At 37.8% G+C, this 21,599-nt stretch overlaps 2 protein-coding genes across 5 annotated transcripts in view; one reads left to right on the forward strand and one right to left on the reverse strand.

Moving 5' to 3' along the window:
* mcph1 (microcephalin 1) overlaps positions 1 to 21,599 on the forward strand; it is a 261,368-nt gene that overhangs the window by 114,322 nt on the left and 125,447 nt on the right. The gene's annotated exons all lie outside the window — the stretch shown is intronic.
* The window catches only part of angpt2a (angiopoietin 2a), a 102,609-nt gene that overhangs the window by 25,106 nt on the left and 55,904 nt on the right, over positions 1 to 21,599 (reverse strand). Inside the window, 2 exon segments of the mRNA XM_073056761.1 lie at positions 13,993 to 14,159; positions 17,630 to 17,731. Coding sequence (XP_072912862.1) covers positions 13,993 to 14,159; positions 17,630 to 17,731 — 269 coding nt within the window.

Genomic DNA, 21,599 nt, shown 5'->3' on the forward strand with positions numbered 1-21,599 from the left:
TATCTACTAGAAACTATTTATAAGTAACTCAGGATTATCTTTTGATATGGCTCCTAAACCGAAACAGAAGAAAGCTACTACTTCGAAGACTGCCAAATCAGCGGGGAAAAAGGCCTAACTGTCTCGGCGAAGCCTCGGACTCAAGTTGGATCTCCTCCTGGCAAAGTGCATGGCACTTCTGATGATGCAGGACAGGGAGTTGCAGCAATGTCAGCGGTCTCTAAGAAGAAACGGCAAGAACAACGCATGCGCGAAGAAACAAGTATGCATGAACAGATATTAACAAAACTACAAATCCCAACTACAGCTGGAAGTGAAATTGGAAGTGAATTGGAAGTGGAATCAGACTCTTTGGGAAATTCAGAGAAAGAAGAAGAGGAAAAGAAGGAGGAGATTAAAGGAGACATAAAAGATATCCTGATATATATTATGAATGAATTAAAAGCTATAAGAAGGATGCAGAATACACTCAATAATGTGGTGGAAAAACAAAAGAAGATGGATAATAAAGTTAAAGAGATGGAAGTAAAAGTGGAAGAAAACACTGAAAGAATAGATAAGATAGAAGACAATAATCTTGCCTGGACAATAGAAAGAAAACGGATGTTGGAAAAAATAGATGCGCTTGAAAACTCTAGTAGACGAAATAATATCAAAATTGTTGGTCTTATGGAAGGTACAGAGGGAGAAAATTCAATAAAATTCTTTCAAGAATGGATTCCGAAAATTTTGGAAATGAAAGAAGGAAGCCAAGTAATTGAAATTGAAAGAACACACAGAGCCTTAAGACCAAGGCCTCAACAAGATCAAAATCCAAGATCAATTTTGATAAAATGCTTAGGGTACCAAGATAAAGAAATGATCTTGAAGGCAGCTACTCAAGGTGGTAAAAAGAGAAATGGGCCATTGATAATAGAAGGGAAAAGAGTTTTTTTTTTATCCAGACATAAGTTACGATCTTCTGAAGAGGCGGAAGGAATTTAATCCAGTGAAAAAATCTTTATGGGAAAAGGGCTATAAATTTTTATTGAGCTACCCAACAAAATTGATAATTTTCCTGGATAACAAAGAAAGAAGATTTTTCGTTGACTACCGGAAAGTGGAGAAATTTGTACAAGAATTAGCTGATGTCCACGAAGAGGAGTAAAGAATTATAGAAATGAAATGGACTAATGATGAAGACTGAAACAAGGTTGGACTTGATGGACATTTATTAAAAAAAAATAGTTGAGTATTAATTGGGAGTAGAGACATTAATTTTTTTTTTCTTCACTAATATATTTTCTTTTTTTTTGTGGGGGAGCTGGAGGAGCTCCTGATCGATGGCTGCGAGTTTCATGTGTACAATCATGGCGATTGCCATGACCCGTAAAATGGGGGGGGTAATGTTGTGTTCTTTTTATTCGCAACATTAGTGGGGGGGTACTTTGTTTTTTTTTCTTATATATTAGTTATCTTTCTTCTATTTTTCTTTTTTGCCTGGATGGTTGGGGAGAAACTCAGCAACATGGAGAATTTTAAAGAGTTCCCAAGGTATTACGAATGATTAATTTACTTAATTTTTAAAGTTTTAATGTTAATGGAATTAATGGACCTGTGAAAAGAAAAAGAGTTTTAACATATATTAAGAACATGAAAGGAGATATAGCTTTTTTACAAGAAACACATTTAACAGAAACAGAACATAAGAAACTAAAGAGGGGTTGGGTTGGAAATGTTATTGCAGCTTCATTTAATTCAAAATCGAGAGGAGTTGCAATTTTGGTTAATAAATACCAATTAAAATACAAAATGTAATAATTGATTCTGTGGGGAGATATGTGATTATACATTGTCAATTTTTTTCAGAATTATGGACTTTTATGAACATTTGTGCACCAAATGAAAATGATGCAAAATTTATACAAGCAGTTTTTTTGAACTTGGTTGATGCACATGATAAAATATTAATAGGTGGAGATTTTAATTTTTGTTTAGATTCAGTTTTGGATAGGTCAACTAAAATTGCTACAAAATCAAAAGTAATAAAACTAACTTTATCATTAATGAAAGATTTAAACCTGATTGATATATGGAGAAAAATTAATCCAAGAGAAAGAGATTATTCATTTTATTCAAATAGTCATAAAACTTACTCAAGGATTGATTTTTTTATTATCAAAAAATATTCAAGATAGAGTGAAAAGTGTGGAATATAAAGCAAGAATACTGTTAGATCATTCTCCCTTAATAATGACAATGATAATGATGGATAAGGAGGAATCGATTTATAGATGGAGATTTAATTCAATTTTATGAAAACGTCAAGATTTTTGTGATTTTATGAAAAAACAGATTCTTTTTTTTGGATACAAATTTACATTCAGTTGAGGATAAAATTGTATTATGGGAAGCGATGAAAGCATATTTAAGGGGTCAGATTATAAGTTATACATCTAAAATTAAGAAGGAATACATGGCAGAAATAGATCAATTGGAAAAAGATATCTTAAAGTTAGAAAAAGAATCTCAAAGATATATGACAGAAGAAAAACGAAGACAACTTGTTAATAAAAAACTACAATATAATACACTCCAGACATATCGTACAGAAAAAGTAATTATGAGAACTAAACAGAAATATTACGAATTAGGTGAAAGATCACATAAAATTCTTGCTTGGCAGTTGAAAACAGAACAGGCTTCTAAAACAATAAATGCAATTAGAACAAGTGTAAATAAGGTTACTTATAAACCTTTAGAAATTAATGAAACTTTAAAAAAATTTTATACTGAACTATATCAATCAGAATCACAAAATAAGATTGCTGAGATAGATAAATTTTTATCACAAATAACCCTTCCAAAATTAGATTTGGAAGAACAGAAAGGATTAGATATGCCCTTTATATTAAAAGAGGTTGAAGAAGCTTTAGGATCACTTCAGAGTAATAAATCCCCAGGAGAAGATGGTTTTCCTCCTGAATTTTATAAAAAATTTAAAGATTTATTAATTCCTCCTTTTATGGAATTAATATACCAAGTGGAAAGAATGCATAAACTCCCACAATCTTTTTTAACAGCGATCATAACTGTATTGCCAAAAAAAGATAGAGATCCTTTAAAACCAACATCATATAGGCCTATTTCTTTGTTGAATACAGATTATAAAATAATAGCAAAAAATTTATCTAATAGAATATCTAAATATTTACCAAAATTAATATATATGGATCAAACAGTTTTTATTAAAAATAGACAATCAATGGATAATATAACCCGTTTACTTAGTATAATTCATTTGGCACAAAAAAGAGAGGAAATGAGTGTGGCAGTTGCTTTGGATGCAGAAAAAGCATTTGATAGATTGGAATGGGATTTTTTATTTAAGGTATTGGAAAAATATGAGTTAGGAAAATCTTTTATACAATGGATTAAAACCTTAAATACTAATCCTCAAGCTAAAGTAGTTAGAAATGGTCAGATTTCAACACCATTTTGCTTAACGAGGTTAACTAGACAAGGCTGCCCATTATCACCTGCTTTATTTGTATTGGCAATAGAACCATTAGCTGAATTAATTAGAACAGATTCAGACATTGGGGGCTTTAGAGTTAATCAAGAAGAATATAAGATTAATTTATTTGCTGATGATGTTTTGATTTATTTAACAAACCCATTGCAATCTTTGCAAAGATTATCTTTTAGATTGGAAGAATATGGGAAAGTATCAGGGTATAAAGTAAATTGGGATAAAATTTTACCCCTTACCAAAGGAAATTGTAATCAATGTCAATTAGTAACTCAATTTCGATGGTCAATAAATGGGATAAAATATTTAGGTATTAGAGTTGATAATGATGTAAAAAATTTATATAAACAAAATTATTTGCCATTATTAAAAAAAATAAAAGAGGATCTTGATAAATGGATGATGTTACCAATAACATTAATAGGTAGAGTTAATGCTGTAAAAATGAATATATTTCCTAGATTGCAATATTTATTCCAAACTTTACCAATACAATTACCTTAGAAGTTTTTTCAAGAACTGAATAAATATGTAAGGAAATTTCTTTGGAAAGGAAAGATGTCAAGAATATCATTGGAAAAATAGACATGTAAATTTGATTTAGGAGGGTTACAACTTCCAAATTTTAAGAATTATTATAAAGTAAATCAACTTAGATTTATTGCGTCTTTTTTTGATGAAGAAAAACCGGCATGGATTAGAATAGAATTAGATAAGATAGGAGAAAACATACCAGAAGATTTTATATATAAATGGGAATCCAAATGGATACGGGAAAAAAAATCTCCTATATTAAGACGCTTGATTGATTTATGGAATAAGGTAAATATGGACGATGAGATAAGGAAATCTTTATTAGCAAAAAGAACTTTAATTCAAAATAGGCTTATTCCTTTTACAATGGATAATAAACTTTTACATAATTGGTTCCAAAAGGGGATTAAATATATAGGTGATTATTTTGAAGGAGGTATATTGATGTCGTTTGATCAATTAAAAAATAAATATAAAATATCAAATAACACTCTTCTGTTATTTTCAATTAAAGGCTTATTTACGAGAAAAGCTGGGACAAACAATGTTGATGCCAAAACCTAGTGAAATAGAAATATTAATTCAAAAAGGAAAAATTAAAAAAATTTACATCTTGTATGTATAATTTGATTCAAAAACAGACAATTAAATCAGGAATTCATAAATCAAGACAAAAATGGGAATCTGATTTGAATGTTAAAATTGATGGAAAAAACTGGTCAAGATTATGTTCTGATAGTATGAGAAATACAATAAATGTTCGACTTAGATTAATACAATATAATTTTTACATCAATTATATATAACACCACAGAAAATAAATAGATTAAATTCAAATATGTCTGACCAATGTTTTCGATGTAATCAAGAAATTGGTACTTTTTTTACATTCTACTTGGTCTGGTTTTAAAATTCAACCATTTTGGATAAATCTAAGACTTTTATTGGAACAAATTACTGGAATACAACTCCCACATAGTCCAGTATTATTTTTATTAGGAGACATTGAAGGGACAATACCGAAACTTAAATTGAATAAGCATCAGAAAAAATTTATAAAAATTGCATTGGCAGTAGCCAAAAAAGTTATTGCAGTTACTTGGAAATCTGATTTATATTTAACTATGGATCATTGGAATAATGAAATACATAGTTGTATTCCACTTGAAAAAATGACATACAATCTAAGAAATGAATATGATATATTTTTGAAAATTTGGCTCCCATACTTACAAAAGATAGGATTAAATACATAAGTCCTTTGAAGATAAAATTATAAAGTAATTGGGGAAAGTAAAAATAAATATTAAAATTATTTTGAACTCCATGGAGCATGTGGGGATCCTCCGATATCCAGGCAATCTTTCTCTTTTTTTTCTTTCTTTAGATAAGGGTTAAGGGGGGGAGGGTTAATATTACTTTTCTCACTATTTTATCATCACATTTATTCTTTGTAATTTTCTAAAATTTAATAAATAAATAAATAAATAAATAAGGGGAAAGGTACTAGAATTGGATAGAAGATTGGCTGGCTGGCAGGAGGCAAAGTGGGAATAAAGGAAGCAGTTTCTTGTTGGCTGCCGGTGATGAGTGATTTTCTTCAGGGGTTGGTTATTGGGACTGCTTTTTTAATGTTATATGTCAATGATTTGGATAACGCAACTGAGGGCTTTGTGGCCAAGTTTGCAGACAATACAAAGATAAGTGAGGGACACATACTGTTGAGGAAACAGGGAATCTGCAGAAGGACATGGACAGATTGGGAGAATGGGCAAAGAAGTAGCAGATGGAATATAGTGTAGGGAAGTGTATAGTTGTACATTTTGTTAAAAGGAATAAAGGCTTAGACTATCTTCTAAGTGGGGAGAAAATTCAAAAATCAGAGTTGAAAAGGAATTTGGGAGACCTTGTGCAGGATTCTGTAAAGGCTAACTTGCAGGTTGAGTTGGCAGGAAGGCAGGCAAATGCAATGTTAGCTTTCATTTCGAAAGGACTAGAATATAAGAGCAAGGTATGATACTGAGGCTTTATACTGATACTGAATGACTTCCGCCCAGTTGCACCCACCCCCATCAATGCAAAGTGCTTTGAGGGACTGGTTCTATCACATCTGAAATCCTGTCTGCCCACTACCCTGGACCCCCATCAAGTTGCCTATCACACCAACAGGTCAACACAGGATGCCATCTCCACGGCACTTCACTCTGCCCTAACCTAACTGGACAGCCCCAACTCTTACATCAGAATGCTGTTCTTGACTTTAGTTTGGCATCCCCACCAAACTGATCGCCAAACTTTGCCAGCTTGGTATACTGCCAGCTTTGAATACCGGCGTGCCTCAAGGCTGTGTGCTGAGCCCTCTTTGGTGCTCCCTTTTCACTTATGATTGCATTCTTGTACATAGTTCTAATTGCATAATCAAGTTCGCAGATGACACCATGGTCATTGGCCTGATCAGAGGGGATGACGAGATGGCCTATAGGGACGAGCTCCAGCACCTGGCCACATGGTGAGCTGACAACAACCTGGCCCTTAACACCCAGAAGACCAAGGAGATCATTGTGGACTTCAGGCATGCTAGGAGCCACACTCATGTCCCCATCTACATTAACAGAGCTGTAGTGGAGTGGGTATCAGGCTTCAAACTCCTTGGTATCCACATTTCCAATGATCTCACCTGGTCCCTGAACTCCTCCATCCTGATCAAAAAGGCTCAACAGCGCCTTTATTTCCTGAGGAACATCAAGAAAGCTCACCTCTGTCCCAGGATACTGATGGACTTCTACCACTGTACCACTGAGAGCATACTCACCAACTGCATCTCAGTGTGGTATGGCAATTGTCCCGTATCGGACCGCAAAGCACTCCAGTGGGTGGTGAAAACTGCCCAACGGATTATCGACACCCAATTGCCCACCATTGAAAATATCTACCATAAACGCTGCCTGGGCAGGGCGAAAAGCATTATCAAAGATGCATCTCACCCTAACCATGGACTTTTTACTCTCCTCCCATCCAGTAGGCACTATAGGAGCCTCTGCTCCCACACCAGCAGGCACAGGAAGAGTTTCTTCCCTGAGGCTGTGACCCTGCTGAACCTCACATCACAGCGCTAAACAGTATTGCACCCATACTGTACTGTCCCAGTACTTTTATATTTGTATGCTGTAGCACTTGCTTTTTGTTTGCAGTTATTTTGTAAATAACACTATTCTTTTGCACTTCTGGTTAGATGCTAACTGCATTTCATTGGCTTTGTATCTGTACTCGGCACAATAAAGTTGAATCTAATCTAATCTAACCGCACTTGGAGTATTATGAGCAATTTTGAGTCCCTTGTCTAAGAAAAGATGTGATGGCATTGGAGACTGTTCAGAAAAGGTTCACGAGAATTATTTAGAATTTATTTAAATCTTACATCTCTCCCACAGTGTGAGGGAATAAAAATCTTTGTGTTATGACTTCATTGCAATGTGCAGACATGTAAATTTAAAAGTCTGATGGCATGTAGAAAGAAGCTGTCGCATAGCCTGTTGGTCCTACTTTAATGCTGCGGTAGCATTTGCCAGACGGAAGCAGCTGAAACAGTTTATGGTTGGGGTGACTGGTGTCCCCGATGATCTTCCAGGCCTTCTTTCTGCACCTGCTGCTATAAATGTCCTCAGTGGAGGGAAGTTCACATCCACAGATGTGCTGGGCATTTCCAGGAATGAAATGGCTACCATGTGAGGAATGCTTGATAGCTCTGGGTCTGTACTCACTGGAGTTTAGAAGAATGAGGGCGAATCTCATTGAAACTTAGTGGATATTGAAAGGCCCAGATAGAGTAGATGTGAAGAGGACATGAGTTTTTAGGTAGTCACGGCATTAAAGGTAATGGGGAAGAAGGCAGAAAAATGGGGTTGAGAGGGGTATTAAGTCAGCCATGATGGAATTGCAGAGCAGACTCAATGGGCTGAATGGCCCAATTTTGCTTCTGAGCCATATGGTCTAATCTAAGGATGGCAGCCCACAAGTATTGCCACACATTCTGATGCCAACATTGCATGCCCACAATGATCAGCAGAAAAACACAAGCAACAGCAACAACAACAACAACAAAACAATAGCAGCAAAAAGGGAATCTGAATCAGGTTTCCCGTACATCACCTTGCGGAATGCATGTACTTTTCTCTCTCAGCAACCTTCCTGCACCGCACTAAATTCACAGACCAAGGTCATATTCCCACCCAGAAGGTCACAACTTCATCCAGTAATCTCATTGATCCTCAAAGTCCCATCTGGTTCACTGGTCCTTCAGGGAAGGAGACTTGCCATCCATATCTGATCTTATCTGTATTTGGCTTCAGAGAGAGTGAGATGTCGTTGACACTGAACTGCTCTGTGAGTTTGCTTAGCAAAGACAAGTAGCTTCACTGGGCAGATTGGCTAGCCAATAAATGCTGGGTTTGTCAATGATACCCAAATCCAAAAATCATACTCATCTTCAGAACGGTAAACAATGTGCACCATTAGTTTTCCTTTGTGTGCAGAATGCATTTTAACAGTTGCAGCAACAGTGTGGTTTCCAGTAAAGTCAAGACTGAGCAGGAAGTCGAAATTGCAACATTCCGGAAAGACATAACGGGTTAAGTTAGTAATTTGTGGGCCTGTTGTGTTGGTGCCAGAAGTATGGAGACACTTGGGGACTGCCCCAGTACTTCCTCATTCTGTGTTGGTCATTGACAAATAAAGCTAATCTTAGATTGATTTCAGAAAATGCTGTTTTAATCTTGCATTGATTATAAATGTGGATATTTATGATTATGATGGGATTGGATTAACCTCAAAATAAATTAACTAGTTGTTTGCAGTACTTATTTTTTCTGTGTTCTTTGGTATTCTCTTTGAAAAGTTCCATTTTGAAGAGCCCTTTTGAGGTGAAGTTTCTGAAATCCTCACTCACAGTGCAGTGTTCATTACTGCTCATTGAAAAATGCAGCCATCCATTTTCCACTGATTTAATGAAACATTTGAGAAAAATCTCAGAGGAAGAGCATTGGATATTGACAACTTCATAGTTTGTTTAGGGTTACTGTTTCTGCTTCATGGTGAATGCAGGACTTTTAGTTTGTGACAATCAGTATGTGATCAGATTTAGCTGAAAAAATTGGTTGTCATGGTAAAATTATTGATTTTGCCACAAGTATAAAAAAATTAGAAAGGAAATATCCTTTTACTTGATTTCACTGGAGTTTACACTAAAATGTATAACCTACTCAGAGAAATTGCAGTTTACTTTTACAGATTTTGCAGAATGTTACATAATCTTTCCAAAGTTTATAGTGCTAAAGATATAAAATTGTTTCCAGATGCAAAAATATTTAGCTTGGATGTGAAGCAGCAGAGCACGACTTTCTAGCTGTTTTTCGGTTTACTTGGGTTAAAAATGTAATTGTTATTGATGCATTTTACAAAATCCCCTGAAGACTCCTCAGCAGGTTATAAGGTGTTTTTTATGATGGTAGGGACAAGGTAAATAAACTGCTGTATTTGGGTTTGTGCTCTATGTAGCGACACTTCACTGCTTTCACACAAAAGAAGGAAACGACTTCTGTCAGTTGTAAAACCGTATTGAAATATCTATGCTGACATAGACTTGTGAAAAAAATTGTTTATGATTTTTTGGTTAACAAGACCAAAGACATAAGAGCAGAATTAGGCCATTCAGCCCATCAAATCTGCTCCACTATTTCATCATTGCTGATTTATTTTCCCTCTGAACTCCATTCTCCTGCCTTCCACCTGTAACCTTTAACATCCTTACTGATCAAAAATCTATCAACTTCTACTTTAAATATACCCAATGACTTGGCCTCCACATCTGTCTGCGGCAATGAATTTCACAAACTCGTCAGCCTCTGGCTAAAGAAATTCCTCTTCATCTCTGTTCTAAATTGACATTCCTCTGTTCTGGGGCTGTGGACCCTGGGTCCTAGGTTCCCCCACTATAGGATACATCCTCTCCACATCCACTCTATCTCAGCCCTTCAATGTTTGATAGGTTTCAATGTGAGATTCTCTTCTCACTCTTCTAAATTCCAATGAGTACAGTCCCAGAGCCATCAAATGCTCTTCATGCATTAACCCTTTCAATCCCAGTTTGCAACATTTTGCAGCTTTTTCCAATCCTGTGCAATGGCTCCATCATACCAGATGATGATGCGACCAGTTAGAATACACTCTCTGGTACACCTGTAGAAATTTGCGAGTGTCATTGGTGATATACCAAATCTCTCCAAACTCTTAATGAAATATTGCTGCTGCTGCTGTTCCATCTTTGTAATTACATCAATCTGTTGAGTTCTGGATAGATCTTCAGAGATGTTGACGCCCAGGAACTTGAAGCTACTCACTCTTTCGACTGCTGATCCCTCAAAGAGGACTGGTGTGTTCCCTCGGCTTCCATATCTTGAAGTCCACAATCAATTCCTTCGTCTTACTTAAATTAAGATTGTCGTTGCATCATCACTCAACCAGCTGATCTATCTTGATTCTCTACACCTCTTTGTGACCATCTGAAATTTTGCTAGCAATAGTTACATCTTTGTCAAATTTATGAATGGCATTTGAACTGTGCCTAGCCCCATACTCGTCGCTGTAGAGATGGTAGAGCAGTGAACTAAGCACACATCCTTGAGGTGCGCCAATATTGATTGTCAGCAAGGACATGATATTACTTCTGATCCACACAGATTGTGGACTCCCAGTGAGAAAGTCAAGAATGCATTTGCGGATGGAGGTTCAGAGCCCTTGGTTTTGGAGCTTGTTGATTAGAACTTAGGGTGTGATTGTGTCAAATCAATAAACAACAGCCTGATGTAATTATATCTCTGATGTAATATAACAATATTGAATATACTGTACGTGACTAATGTTATGCAAACCTTGAGGAAATTTCACCTATTATTTAAGTTAGGAATTTATTCTTTGGAGTGTAGAAGACTGAGAGGTGAACATATTGAGGTGAATAAGATTGTGAGGGGCAGAGATAGGATGAATGCACACAATTATTTTTTCCTGGAGTGGGGGAATCAAGAACTAGAGGTTCTTAGGATTCGTGTGAAAGTGGAGGGATTTAATGGGCACCTGAGGGGCAAATTTTCACCTGGAAAATGGTCAATATATGGAATGAGCTGCCACAGGAAGTGGCTAAGACAGAGACACAAACAACATTGAAAAGACATTTGGACAGGCACATCAATAGGAAAGGTTTGGATGGTACTGGCCAAACGTGGTAGATGGGAGTCTTCATCCGCGTGGATCAGTTGGGCCGAAGGCTCTGTTTCAATCCTGTATGGCTCTATGACTCTAAGCAGAAAAACTGAACTGTGCATTGTATCGTTTCACATTGTTTGAATTGAAGGATAGTGAATACTTAGAATGTAAGACAGTACAGCACAGAATAAAAGCACACAATGTCCATGCTGAATTAAACTAAATCTGTTCTGCCTGAACATAATCCTTATCCATAGTTAATAATTCCTTGGAGTGAGTTTGATTGCCTGCAGAGGAATTTTCCCAAGTTTTTTTTTAATCCTTGTTGGGCCTGTTATTTTCTTTCAGAGTTTGTCTCTCTCCTGGGTGTTTGTGGGTAGGGAGGAGAGGGGAAACTAGCCATAATGCTCTTGCTGTCATGAATACAGTACAGAGACACAAGAGACTGCAGTCGCTGGAATCTGGAGCAGCAAACAGTCTGCTGGAGGAACTCAGAGGGTCGGGAGCATTGTTGTTGGGGGGGGTGCAGGGGAGGAGGAGTTGTCGACATTTCTGGGATAAACCCTACAGCAGAGCAAATACAGCACAACCTTTGTAGACCAGTCGGTATTTGCCTGCCTATACATTTTGTTTGCAGGACATCTCTTTTTTAATGATCAGAATTTAGTCAGTCTTTGATTAATCATTTGCTCCAGATCTAAGGCTTGTCCCAAATGCATAAAATCCAAAAGTTTAAAGGAATCATGGTCATAGAGCAATACAGCATGGATATATTTGGCCCAGTCAGTCCATGCTGCCCACCCAGTTTCCTGCGTTTGGCCCATGCTCCTCATCCTTCTTAAATGATACCATTTTACCTGCCTCAGCCACTTCCTCTAGCAGTTTGTTCCACACACTCACCACCATCTCAGCCCACTTCCCTAAATGAATAAAGCTCTCTTGTACTCAACAATAACTTTCTTCGTTATCAACAAGAGCTATTTTTGTGTCATCTACAAATTTATAGATCAACGTACACATAAATTTCAAAAATCCTTTCATTGTATTTAGGTTGTATTAATCAATAAACAGCTTGGCTATTTTTCCAGTTACAGCAACAGTAAAACTTGATCTCTTGGGTTATTCCATACCCTTGATATCACTTCATTTCTATAATTTGAAAGTGATGGGACTTTCTTTTAATAATTATTGATAAAATCTGCAGATGCTGGAAATCATAAGCAACACACACAAAATGCTGGAGGAACTCAGCAGGTCAGACAGCATCTATGGAAATGAATAAACAGTCAATGTTTTAGGCTGAAATCCTTCTTCAGGACTGAAAAGGAAGGGAGAAAAAGTCAGAATAAAATGGTGGGGGAATAAGAAAAGGGTAGCTAGAAGGTGATAGGTAAAGCCAGGTGGGTTAGAAAGATAAATGGCTGGAAAAGGGGAAATCTGAAAGGAGAGGAGAGTGGACAATAGTTTAAAAGGAAAGAGGAGAGGACCCAGAGGGAGGTGAGATGGCGAGCAGGTTTCTGGCGTACACTGTCACCTCTTTTGCTCGATATATATCTGAATAAGCCTTTGGTATCCTCTTTGATATTTTAATTCACTTACCTTACTATTTCAACTTTTCTCTCCTTACAGTTTTTTAGTTACCTTCTGTTGGTTTTTTAAAGCTTCCTAATCATCTAACTTCCCATTGATTCTTATATTATATGCAAACACGAGGAAATCTGCAGATGCTGGAAATTCAAACCACACACACAAAATGCTGGTAGAACACAGCAGGCCAGGCAGCATCTATAAGGAGAAGCACTGTCGACGTTTCGGGCTGAGACCCTTTGTCCTTTTTGTGTGTGAGGTTCTTATATGCCCTGTCTTTTGCTTTTATACTATATTTGATTTCTCTCGTTAGCAGTGATTTCCTCATTCATCTTTTAGAATACTTCATCTTTGCGATGTATCTATCCTTCGCCTTCCAATTGACCCCAGAATCTCCAGCCAGTGCTGTTCTGCCATCATCCCTGTTAATGCCCCCTTCCAATCAAATTTGGCCAGCTTCTCTCTCATGCCTCTGTAATTCACTTTACTCTACTGTAATACAGATGCATCTGACTGTATCTTCTCCCTCTCAAACTGGAGTGTTTATTCTATCATGCGTATTTTGATCACGACCTGCTAAGGGTTGCTTTACTTCAAGCTCCCTAATCAAATATGTAATTTGCATTTATGTTCTTTGATAATTCAATAGCTTGCTCTCCATATTGTACTGTCCTGGCTTGTGTGTGACAGATTGGATACAGCATCCACGGTTGATTCCGACCAACGGAAGGCCTGCATTTTTTAATAAATTTAATTTGATCTTTGAAATGTACTGCCTGAGGAGGTGATAGAATCAGATGCATTTGGTAAGTTTAGAAGACATTTAAACAGATAGATAAAAGGGCAAGGCGCAAAACGATAATGGTCCTAATGTGGAAAAATGGAATTCATGTCGATGGGCCACAGGTTGGCATGGGCAAGGGTAGCTAGAGTCTCTGTTGCACAACTCTAGGACTGTCCTGCATTTAGCTGGAGTAAAGTGGAAATTATTTCCAAAAATTTGTTTAATAATTTTAAAGAAGTTGACTTTTGAATGTGCTCTTTAAAAATACAGAAACATGCTGGTTAACTTGTGCTCGAAAGAAAGTATCTGAAGTACCTACCTATATTTTTGTGATTCATCGTCCAAGTAGAACTGGTTGTACAGTGAGAAGGCCTCATTAGCTTCCCAATCCCTCATCTGGATTCGAAGGACGTAGTTCTTCTGATTGGTTAATTGGTAGACAAATTCATTTCCCAACCAGTGTTCTCCGGCAGGGTCACCAAATCCCTGTGGAGCAATACATTTCTTTTTAGTGATATCTAATTTTCAGCATTTGAGGTAAAGCCATCCCCATCATTGAGCATACTTAGATGGAGCACTGTTGCAGAAAAGCAGCATCCATCATCAAGAACTGCACCATCCAGGCCATGCTCTGTTCTTGGAGGCCCAGGACCCACACTACCAGGTTCAGGAACCATATTACCCCTCATCCATTCTGTGTTGAACCAGAGGGAATAACTTCATTCACCCCTACACTCTATTGTTCTCACAACATATTCTTACTTTCAAGGTTTGACTTCTCATGTTCTCAATGTTTATCGCTTATATACATTTTCTTTTTGTTTTTGCAGTTTGTTGTCTTTTGTACATTGGTTATTTGTCAGTTTCGTGTGAGGTCTTTCAATGATAGTGTTGTGTTTATTTGTATTTACTGTGAATGCCCTCAAGAAAATGAATATAAATGTAGAATATGGCAGCACATATGTACTTAGATAATAAATTTACTTTGAACTTGAAACGTTGTTGCCCAGGTGTGGGTTGCTCTGCTGAAGAGGTGCTGCAATTCACCCCACCCTGCCCACTCAGGTGAAGTTAAGGGTTGGTTTGCACAATCACTATTATACAGCGGCTGTGACATGCTTTCACCGTGGTTATATACTCCCGCTTGGGATGTGTGTCAGAACCGTCAAAGGGTTCTCTGGTCTGGCCACACTGGCGGCTGAGGAGATGAGGGGAATGTGTGTGTGGGGTAGGAGGGCATGAGATAGCAGGAGAGAGGCAGTCAGTGCAAGGAGAGATTGAAAGTAAGGCCCCCCCCCCCCCCGAACTCTCCAACTATGTCCAATTACATCCATGTGACTAATTAGTCTACTAACCCTTATGTCTTTGGAATGTGGGAGGAAAGTGGAGCACCCAGAGGAAACCCACATGGTTATAGGAGAATGTACAAACTCTTTAAAGACAGAGACAAGAATCAAATCCTGATTGGTGATTGCTGGTGCTGTAAAGTGATTGTGCTTATCACTACACTACCATGCCACCCACTAGCTTAGAACCCCTCGATGCTCCATTAGAACAATAAAGATTGATCATATTTGGGAAGAACTTGAATAGGTTCATGGAGGGCAAGGGTCTGGAGGGATATGTGCTGACTGCAAAAAATTGTGTCACTCTCTCTCAGTAGACCAGATGAGACTGGTTCGGGCACAGGCAAGGACTGGTTAGGCCACAGTATGTTTGTATCCATGTTGTGTTGCTCTATGAGACTTATTCCGGGGTGTGACCTGTCCTTGGAGAAGAGAGATAACTGATTGAAACATTCAATTGTATGGGCTGGAAAGGATAAACATAACAAATTCTGCAAATGCTGGAAATCTTGAGGAAAACACTCAAAGTGCTGGAGGAAGAGCAGGTCAAGCAGCATCCATGGTGAGGAATAAACAGTCGAAATTTTGGACCAAGATCCTCTATCAGAACTTCATCACCCTTAATCACATGTAGGGATGATGTTTTCTCCTGGCTGCTGTATTGCAAAGATGTATTTGCAGTCAGAAAGTAACATGTCAGTATTTCAGTCTGAGGTGAGAAGAAATTTCTTCTCCCAGTAGATAGACAACAACAGGGAGTTTTCAGACCCAGAGTCCAATCCATGAGCAAGTTTTGAAGGTGAAGGGAATCAGAGTTCATGCATGGCACAGCCACCTGTGATGTGAGTGAATGGCATGGTTTCCTCCTGCAATCCAAAGACGTACCGGTTGGTAGGTTAATTGGTCATTATAAATTAGGCAAGGGTTAGAATCAGGGGTTGCTGGGTGACACAGCTCAAAGGGCCAGAAGGGCCTGTTTTGTGCTGTATCTCAATAAATAAATAAAAATTAAGAGTTAACACAACAACCATAAAAATACCTTAAACATTCTTATATCTGTTAACATTACAAATATTCAAGCTACTCAAATAGACCCATCGAGACTCTGCAGCAGGAGACATTTGACATGAATTTGAATTAAAACAGCTTATATCCAATAAGCAAACACGAGGAAATCTGCAGGTGCTGGAAATTCAAACAACACACACAAAATGCTGGTGGAATACAGCAGGCCAGGCAGCATCTACACTAATGAGTCCTGACGAAGGGTCTCGGCCAGAAACGTCGACAGTGTTTCTCCTTATAGATGCTGCCTGGCCTGCTGTGTTCCATCAGCATTTTGTGTGTGTTGTTTATATCCAATAAGCTTTTTTGCTTGTAGAGATTATGGCAAAAGCATTAATTGCAACTAATATACAGCCTTCTTGCCCATCACAGTTTCCCTCTCACCTGTGAGCCCCAATTTCCCAAGAATTCCAATTAAACGAGCTCTTCCTCTAATCCCCAATTCCTTCCAACCTCACCCTTTGGTGTTTGTCATCCTTTTCCTGTTGCCACCCTGTTTGGCCTTCCCCACACGTCTGTCAGCATGGAGACAGGCTCACTGGTGCTGACTAGAAGTCGAGAATCTTATTTGGGTGCTTAACATTATTAAAGCAATTCAACTTTGACAGGTGAGGGGTTTATAAGGTGATGGTGGACCCTGCTAGATAATTCATATGAAATTTTAAAAATTTTGACTGAGTGGAATGGTGGGTGCATGAAATGCCCTGCCGGGGGGGGGGGGGGGGTGGTAGATGCAGATACATTGGAGTCCTTTAAGAAACTCTTAGGGAGACACATAAATGATAGAAAAAAATGGAGCGTTATGTTAGAGGGAAGGGTTAGATTGATCTTGGAGTAGGTTAAAAGGTCAGCACAACATCATGAGCTGAAGAACCTTACTGTGTTGTAGTGCTCTATGTTCATCTGTTGCAGAGTGTGTGTTTGGAGTGTCCATTTGGATGATAAGACATACGAGCACCATGATCGATGGTCGGAGACATTCTACCAGGACAAAAATGGGGCATAAGTTTAAGATGATCGCAAGAGAGCATGGGGGCAGGGAGGGATGTCAAGGGTAGTATTTTTTCAACACAGACTGTTGAGTACATAGAACACCACAATAGAAGTGGAGTTAGAGGCAGATACATTTGGGACATTTAAGAAACTCTTAGATGGGCATATGGACGATAGAAAAATGGAGGGGTATGTTGCAGGTAAGGGTTACATCGACTGACCTTAGAGTATGTCAAAAGGTCAACATAACATTGTGGGTCAAAATGTCTGCATTTGCTGTATTGTTCTACGTTCTATTTTCTAAATCCGTAACAAGTTGCAGTTGACTTGTGCCATTATAAACAGGAAATTGATGTAGATTACATTGAATGCATTATGGTCCTCTTCCATTCTGTGTGCAAAGACCAAAAGCAACTCTTGCTCAACAGCAAAACTGAGGATCCTCATTACTTTAACCATCCTCAATGGTATTTAAAGACTACAGTCAGGTTTTGTGCTTTTCATCATTTGGACTGAACAGGACAAGAGAGTACTACAGCAAACAGCCCTTACCATTTTATATTCTCTCCATGTGCGCTGGAAGTCTGTCTTGCCATCTTGGCGTCGTTGTATCACAGTCCATCCTCCTCCATGGATTTTCATTTCACAAAATGCCTATTGTATGAAGACAAATACATCGCAGTCGACTGCTGAGTTCTTGACTTCTGAAATGTTTGCATTCTATCATCTAATGATGTTTCCATTTGGGAAGGTGGCATTATTAATGCAATTGGAAAATGACATGCAAGTGTGCTTTAATGTACCGTAGCACATTCCTTATCCAATGGTTAATTCACTAGCTTGACTGCTTCCAGCACTTCTCAGCAACAATAATCTTTTGTTTTATATTGTTTACACTCTGTCTAAATTTGGAAGCTCGAAACATGAAATAGCTCTAAAGGGCATGAAAAGTTCCCCAAAGTACTTTAACTGTAAGCTGAATTTGGAATAATAACTATGTACAAATTTAAATTAAGTGTAACTCTCAATACAAGTAGAAATACAAACTCTTTCATGCAAGCAGTATGGATTTCAAAACTTGTAATTTCAAAGGACACATACTCAATGTTTTAGGAACAGCTTCTTCCCCTCTACCGTCAGATTTCTGAATGAACAATGAACCTACCTCGCTATTTTTAGCTCTTATTTTTGCACAACTTATTTAATTTATTTTTCATGTATTTCTTATTTATAGCATTTTACATATTGTGTTATGCTGCCGCAAAGCAACAAATTTCTCAACATATGTACAAGAGATTCTGTTAATTCAACACACACAAAATGCTAAAGGAACTCAGCCGGTCAAGCAGCATCTATGAAAATGAATAAATGGTTGATATTTCTGGCTTAGACCCTTCATCAGGACTGGAAAAGATGGGGGAAGAGACACCAGAATCAAAAGGTGTGGGGAGGGGAAGGAGGACATGCTAGATGGTGATAGGTGAAGCCTAATCAGTGAGAAAGTTAAGGGGCTGGAGAAGAAGGAATCTAATAGGGGAGGAGGAACTCCAGGGAGAAGTGATAGGTAAGTGAGGAGAAGAGTGCAGCATAGAAGAGGGAAATTGGAGCAGAAGAAGAAAAAAATATACTGGAAGGAGATATCAATGTTCATGTCATCAGGTGAGAGGCTTCCTCTTCTGTCACAACAAGGCCACTCTCAGGGTGCAGAAATGTTTAGGAAGCCTCCAACCTGATGGCATCAACATCAAGTTCTGCTTCCAGTATTTTTTTCACTCTTTTTTTTCTATTCTTGTCTTCTCCTATTCTCTCTGGTCTCTTACCGCTTCTCCTCACCTTCCTATCACCTCTCCTTGGTGCCCTTCCTTCTTCCCTTTCTCCCATGGTCCACAGGCCTATCAGATTCCTCCTTTTCCAGCCCTTTACCTTTCCCACTAACCTGGCTTCTAGCTTGTCCTCCTTCCCCTCCCCTTTAGTTTAGTTGGCCATTTGATTTCTAATTTAATTGGTTCGACACAATATTGTGGCACAAAAGGCCTGTTCCTGTGGGGTCATATCTTCCAATACCTTTTCAGATACTGTATACCTTATTGTCACAATATGCTACATTTTTTGAAGAGGAATCTCTTTGCCTTTCCTTATTATAGAAAAGCATTGGTTACTGGCACTGAAAGCTGTCTGTCTATCTTCCCTAGCAAAGTAATTCATCATTCTGCTCTCCTCTTTGCACCTGTCCCAGTTCCTCCAGTGAAGCTGCACATGTGGATTAAATTCATAATAAAAACAAGGACAAACTCAAAATTCTATGTTGCCATTCACTCTGCCACAGCCCTTCAAGCAGAGTGGGCTTTACAGCAATCACCGATTGGGGTTCAATTCCCCCCGCTGTCATGAAAGAGTTTCTCCGTTTTCTCCATAACCATGTAAGGATTTCTCCAGGTTCTCTGGTTTCCTCCCACATTGTAAAGATGTGCGGGTTAGGATTAATGAGTTGTAGGCATGCGATGTTGGCACTGGAAGCAAATGTACGTTTCGATGTACATAAAGTATAGCTTTGTGTGACAAACAAAGCTTTCTTTCCCCAACACGGAACTGTTCCCACAACCTATGGACTCACTTTAAAGGACTCTTCATCTCGTGTTCTCAATATGTATTGCTTGTTTATTATTATTAATTTTTCTTTTTGTATTAGCAGTTTGTTGTCTTTTGCACATTGGTTGTTTGTCCATCTTGTTCTGTGCAGTTTTTCATTGATTCTACTGTGTTTCTTTGCATTTATTGTGAATGCTTGCAAGACAATGAATCTCAGGGTTGTAAATGGTGTCATACACAGTATGGATGTTGATAATAAGTTTACTTTGAACCTTTGATCTTCAGTGGAGGAGGAATTTGTTAACTTGGATAATAAACTAGGCTTTGCCTGCCATCTGACTCTGTGGTTAGTACTTTCAAAAGAAAGCAGAGGAGAGTTGTTCTCATTGTTGTGAATATTTCTTTCTTTCAATATTAAGTTATCTGGTCTTAACAGCATTGCCTTTATGAACGCTTGAAAAGCACAGACTGGCTGCCATGTTTCCTGCATGGCTCCAGTGAAAACCTGCAGCCTTTGGAAGTTGCTAAAAATGGAAATTTCCCAACGTGGTCCTGGGCAGAAAGATAGCTGAGAACTAGCTGGAGTTTACACTTCCACCATATATTGTGAAATATGCTTTACTAAACTACGATTCAAAATCAGTTTTTTAATGCTATTTTTTATAAACCAGTGGTGAGTGCATTATGCTCAGAACAGCAATAATTTCCCCCACATTATTTATTTTCTATTCATTTGTTTTATTTTTATGTGTGCAGTTTGCCTTCTTTTGCACATTGGCTGATTGTCAGTCTTTGTAGATTTTTATTGAGTTGTTGATTTACTGTCAATGCTTCCAAGAAAGTGAATCCCAGTATATGGTGACAAATAAATACAATACTTTGATAATAAATTTACTTTGAACTTTAAACTCTGAAAATTAAGTTTTGAATACAAGCGAGGCTTGAGCGTTGCAAAGCAACTTGGGTTACATGTCAGAAAATTCTTCTCTGTATAAAGTACTCAACATTTGAGGGGAAAACAGTCTAAAAATATACTAGAGACATCTTTGTCCTCAGTTGGTCATCAGCTCAGTCAGACATATCAGCCTCTTTTGAAACAGTGTAAGTGTTTAACATCAGGATTTCTGAATGGATTAATCAAAGTGGAATCAGTGGCTGCGTAATTGTATGAATACTAAATGACAGTATAAAAGTTGAGCTTTTGTTTCAAACCTATTTCAGTGAACTCAAAAGGATGAGCACGTGTAGGTTAAATTATTTGGCAAACATTTGTTTATTCAGCTATAGATTGCTGTCCAAATGGATTATTCTACTCCTTAATGACAACTTAAATCCAGATGCTTTGGAATGTCTTTCTGATCATTTGCATCATGTCAACATGTTTTTTCGCAGGGGAGAAAAGTGCATGCTTTCATGCTTAAGAACATGCTCTGGATAGAACTAGTTAATTTAATAGAGCTAGGTCTCCACTAGGGATTATTTAAATTTGACTGTTATGACAGAGTGTAATATTTTGATTTATAGTTAAAATATTTTTGGTTGAAACCTTCTCCATATGAAGAACTACAAGATAATGGCCACTAATGGCGGCACAGTAGCAAAGCAGTTAGCATAACATTTTACAGCAACAGCGAATGAGGCTCAATTCCTGTTACTGTCTGTAAGGAATATGTACATTCTTTCCATAACCATGTGGGTTTCCTCTGGGTGCTCCTGTTTCCATCCACATCCCAAAGCCGTACGGATTAGATTTAGTAACTGGGCATGCTATGTTGGCACTGGAATCATGGTGACATTTGTGGACTGTCCCCAGCACATTCTCGGACTATGTTGGTTGTTGACACAAGCAAGATACTTCACTGTATGTTTCAGTGTTTAGATGTAAATTTGATAAATAAAGCTAACCTTTGAATGATACAGATACTGTTTATTA

This window comes from Hemitrygon akajei, chromosome 9, assembly GCF_048418815.1.
Source record: "Hemitrygon akajei chromosome 9, sHemAka1.3, whole genome shotgun sequence".
Taxonomy (NCBI): domain Eukaryota; kingdom Metazoa; phylum Chordata; class Chondrichthyes; order Myliobatiformes; family Dasyatidae; genus Hemitrygon; species Hemitrygon akajei.